This window comes from Phodopus roborovskii, unplaced genomic scaffold (assembly GCF_943737965.1).
Source record: "Phodopus roborovskii unplaced genomic scaffold, PHOROB, whole genome shotgun sequence".
NCBI lineage: Eukaryota > Metazoa > Chordata > Mammalia > Rodentia > Cricetidae > Phodopus > Phodopus roborovskii.
This window is the reverse complement of record NW_026126638.1, coordinates 5,755,350-5,760,747: the sequence shown is the minus strand read 5'-3', so window position 1 is coordinate 5,760,747 and position 5,398 is coordinate 5,755,350. Positions and strand designations below refer to the sequence as shown.

The 5,398-nt window shown below is 36.3% G+C and overlaps 1 protein-coding gene across 1 annotated transcript; it reads left to right on the top strand.

Moving 5' to 3' along the window:
• The first annotated feature begins 1,186 nt into the window (after positions 1-1,186).
• On the top strand, positions 1,187-2,176 carry LOC127212914 (taste receptor type 2 member 117). The gene has a single exon (XM_051173106.1). The coding sequence runs from the start codon at positions 1,187-1,189 to the stop codon at positions 2,174-2,176; it is 990 nt and encodes a 329-aa protein (XP_051029063.1).
• The last annotated feature ends 3,222 nt before the right edge of the window (positions 2,177-5,398 follow it).

Here is a 5,398-nt window from a genome sequence, read left to right as displayed (position 1 = left end):
CTCAACCCTGCTGGACAATGAAGAGACTGAGCAAGGAGGCATCTTGCTGTGAGGGTGAGCTAACCCTTCTCAGCAACTGTTCACAGAAGAGTAAATGTTTTCTTTACATGCATGGATCTAGAGTTAATGATGACTGCAAGGATGACAAAAGTCATTAATAAGCTATGGATTATAGACAACCATTTCAGCATCTCGATTGCTACATGCTTTGGTATCTTTTATTTCCTCAAGATAGCCAAGTTTTTCTAACTCCCTTTTTCTTTATTTAAAGTGGAGAATTAAAAAGATAGTTGCAGTAATACTGACAGTGTCCCTATCCTCTTGTTTTTACATATTTTACTCATCAGTTTGCGTATTGAGTTTACTGGATTTTTACTTCAATTCTTCATTATTATAATGGGAAATACTGCAAATTTGTGGTCTGTTTTTTAAAAAACTAAGTATGAAGTCAATATACATTAAATATTGACAAAATGGATAAATTATTGAAAAATAAATAAGTGATTTGGATCTCAATAACTATACATTTATGGGTATTTGTGCAAATGTATCTATCTATTTACAGCTTTGTGAAAAGTGAACTGATAAGAAAATATTTTCTCAGTACTTAATATTGGAAGAATAAAGATGCCTGTGGCATTATCACCTAGATAAAAATTTGAAAACCGTGGACATCATATGGCTAGGCCTCTACAAAGATCTCCACTTTTGAATTGTGGATAATGCCTTATAACTCAAAAAGTTCCTGAGACATATTCATATTTTCTGTAAGCTTTCATATACTAAGAATTTCTTGATCATAACTCAATCAGAACAAAATATGTATTCTAAGTTAATATAGAAACACAACAAAATTAATGTTTTAATTTTTTTCTTTACATGATACCATCTGAGATTTCAATATTTTCTTTATCATTGACTAGAAAATACAGGTACTTCAGGAACTGTGTATGAGCAAGGCAGTTCTGATCTGACTTGCCTGATCTGTGTGAGGAGACACATTTCCATGGAAAGAGCTTCATAGTCTGTCATTGGCAAACCTCTGTTAGTGTGTGGGGAAGAGTTAAGAGTAAGTATGGTCTGAGAATCAACTCAGAAACACTTTTAAGAAAAATCTTCAAAACTACATTTAAATTGATGCAGCAATTCAAATGAATGTGTTAACAACAAAATTAAACATATAAAAATGGAGCATTTTTGGCAAACGATATGTGATATCTTTCAAAACACACTTATGTTCATCTTAACCACAGAATTAATAATTGGAAACTTAGGAAATGGATTCTTGGCACTGGTAAACTGCCTGAGCTGGGTCAAGAGAAAAAAGATCTCATTCGTAAATCAAATCCTCACTGCTTTGGCTGCTTCCAGAATTTGTCTGCTCTGGTTATTGTACACAGCTTCATTAATCTCTTTTCTGAATCCAGATTTAATGATGACTGCAAGAGTGACAAAAGTCCTTAGTAATTTATGGATTATAGGCCATCATTTCAGCATCTGGCTTGCTACGTGCCTCGGTATTTTTTATTTTCTCAAGATAGCCAATTTTTCTAACTCCCTTTTTCTTTATTTGAAGTGGAGAGTTAAAGAGATGGTTTCAGTAATACTGTTGGTGTCCCTGGTCCCCTTGTTTTTACATATTTTACTGGTCAACTTGCATATTAATATATGGATAAACGAATCTCAGAGAAACGTATCTTACCACTTCCGTTACCATAAACCTGCAGAATTTTATAGGCACATGTTAAGCCTCCATACTTTGTTCCTGTCTGTTCCCTTTGGCGTGTACCTGTCATCTTTCCTTCTGCTCATCTTCTCCTTGTGGACACATCACAAGAAGATGCAGCAGCATGTCCAAGGATGCAGAGATGCTGGCACCATGGCCCACCTCAGAGCCTTGCAGACTGTGATTGCCTTTCTTCTGTTATACACCACTTTTTTCTTGTCTATTTTTGTACAAATTTGGAAGTATGAGTTACTGGAGAAAAATATTTTCATTTTATTTTGTCAGGTGTTTGCCCTAGCTTTTCCTTCAGTCCACTCATGTGTCCTGATTCTGGGAGATATGAAACTGAGACAAACTTCTCTCTCTGTGCTCTGGTGGGTGATATGCAGACCCAACAAATGTGGGGACCTCAGGTCCCTAAAACATTGGAGATCATGTCGCAAATTCTAGAAGATTAACCAACAAAAATTTCTATATTATCCATTTTGCTTTCCTGATGTTATTCTTCTTTGTTTAACTATATAAATTTTATAAAAGTTATATATTCAATAAGCACTATGGAAAAATCTTGGAAATTTAGCACATTATATAAAACTTATTTTGTAATGTGTTTATCTGAAAAGGACATGAATATAAATCACTGAAATATAGCCTTAGCAACATCAAATAATTTTGTGTCAGTCATTAATTACAGAATTACTAGCCTATACTGTGTGTGTATTAATATTCATCAGTAAAAGTATATTATTATATTCAAATAAATATAATTTGGCAATATAGAATATGTAGATAAAATTTCTGAGAATAAATGAGTAATATGTAGAGTAGTAATTAAATAGCAATAAAGAAGTTTTATTCAATACTAAGCTATATCTAGGTGTTCTGTACAGTAAGTTGTCTCCTGTGTCAATGTGTTCAAGGCTATTTTCCACTTTCTCTTCTATCAGGTTCACTGAACCTCAATTTATGTTGAGGCCTGTCATCAATTTGTACTTGAGTTTTGTGCAAGGTGATAGATATGGATTTATTTGCATTCTTCTACATGCCAGCATATAGTTATACCCGCACCATTTGTTGAATATGCTTTCTTTTTTTCATTCTTTAATTTTGACTTCTTTTTCAAAAATCAGATGTTCATGGGTGTGTGGACTTACATCTGCATCTTCAGTTTGATTCCATTGATCTTGTCTGGTTTATGCCAACACCATGTTGTTTTTATTACTATAGCTCTGTAGCAGACCTTGAAATAAATCAAGGATAGCAAAACTCCTGGAAGTTCTTTTATTGTACAGGATTGTTTTAGCCATCCTGGAATTTTCTGTTTTTCCATGTAAAGTTGAGTATTGTTCTTCTAAGGTCTGTAAAGAACTGGGTTGAGGTTTCAATGGGGATTGCATTAAATATTTACACTGCTTTTGGTAAGATGGACATTTTTACTCTGTCAATCCTACCAAATCATGAGCATCAGAGATCTTTCCGTTTTCTGATATCTTTTTTGATTTTGTGGGTGGACTTGGGAAGGGTAGAGAAACAAACTTGAAGGATAAGACTGGGGGTGAATGGATAGGGAGAGAACGGAAAGAGATAGCTTGAAAGGGGGCTATTTTGGGGTCAGCTAGAAACCTGGTGCAAGAAAATCTTACAGGAACCTACAAGGATGACCTCAGCCAAGACTGCTAGTAAATAGCAGATAAGAAGCCTGAATTGGCCATCTCCTGTTACCTGGAAGACTTGTAGTTGAGGGATTGTGTTACCAACCCAGTCCCACAACCTACCACCTATAATTTGTCCTGCCTATGGGATATGCTTGGGTAATGGCAGTCCAGAGACTGTGGGAGTGGCCAACCAATGACTTGTCCAGTCTGAGACCCATGCTGTGAGACTGAACTTAGCCCTGACACTGCCTGTAGTACCAGGTCCCAGGGGACAGATGACACTGAGACTTAGGATAGAACCAAACATGACTGGAGGAAAAATGTCAGTGTAATGATACCTACAGATATTCTAATATACTCATATATTAGTGCCCACCCAAATTGTCATTAGAGAGCTTTCAATCAGTAACTGATGGAAACATATTCAAAAGCTATAGCCAGATAGTAGGCCAAGCTTAAGAGTCCTGTTAAAGAGAGGGAGGGTAGATTGTATGAGCCAGAGGGGTCAAAGACAAACAGAAAACCCAGAGAATCAAATAACCTAGGCACATAGGAGCTCATATAGTTTGAACCGACAAGAGAGTCTGCATGGGACTAATCTAAGCTCTCTATGTATATGTGACAGTTGTGTAGCTTGGTGTACTTACATGACTCCTAACTGTAGGAGCAGGGGCTATTCCTAACACTGGCTGCTTTTTGTGAACCTACTCCTCATACTGGGCTGCCTTGCCCAGCCTTAATGCAAGGGGAGGAGGTTATTGTTACTGCAACTTGTTATGCTACACATTCTTGATTCCCATGGAAGGCCTGCCCCCTTTTTTTTTTTTTTTTTTTTTTTTTTTTATGAGAAAAGGAGGTGGAGTAGAGAGAGGCAGAACAGAGGTGGGGGGAGAGAAGGGAGGGGAAACTGCAGTCAGGATGTAAATTAAAATTAAATAAATAAATTTAATTAACAGCAACAACAACAAGAAATTAAAAAAGACATTCCCATTCACAGCTGGTGGCAAAAATAATAATAATAATAAAATAATAATAATAATAATCAAAAGAGTATGTGATTTGGGTATTTATAGCATGATCTAATTTTCTCTATGATATGTGACACACAGTTAAGTTGGAGAACCCTGCTATGAAGATCACAGTCTATCATGTCCAGATAGTTTTCTGAGCTTGGAGCAACTGGAGGACTCCCTTTCTCGGTGGGGCTTCTTCTCTGTCTAACCTTGACAGGGGAGTATCCTTAATCTCAATGCCTAATCCTTTATTATTATTTTAATTTTTTTAAAAAATGTATTTTACATACCAATCCTAGTTCCCTCTCCCTCCAATCTTCCTGCTCCCCCCATCTTCTCCCCACCACACCCCCTATCCACTTCTCTGAGAGAGTGAGACCTCCCATGGGGAATCAACAAAGTCTGTCACAACTCTTGAGGCAGGACCAAGGCCCTACCAGCTTTATCTAGGCATCTAGGCTGAGCAAGGTATTGCTCCATAGGGAATGGAGTCTAAAAAGTCAGTTCATGCACACTAGAGATAAATACTGGTTCCCCTGCTACTGGTCCCACAAACTGCCCAAGCCCCCCAACTGTCATCCATGTTCAGGGGGCCTAAATTGGTCTTAAAGTTATTCATGAGTCAAGACAATTTAGAATGGAATTTAAAATAATAGCAAAATCATTTCTCAGTCATAACTAAATTTAAAAATGGCATGGTATGTCTCAAAAAATTTTTATTTAAGTGACTACTTCTTAAATAGAAGCAATCACTTTCTAAGTTAACAATTCTGACACTTTTTACAATATAATTGTTATGAAAATCCCAATGAACTCAAAAAGTATCTATAAAATACTCTTTCATAAAATATTGAAGAGCTGAACATTAAATAAATGCCATGGAGAAGACTTTTGAGAGATGTGCACTGTGGGGTAAGAAGCCCAAGTATAATAAAAGAAAGAATTGTCTGAAAATTCATGTCTATGTTTCCTTAGAACTTTTAAGAAGCCAAATACGTAGAAGG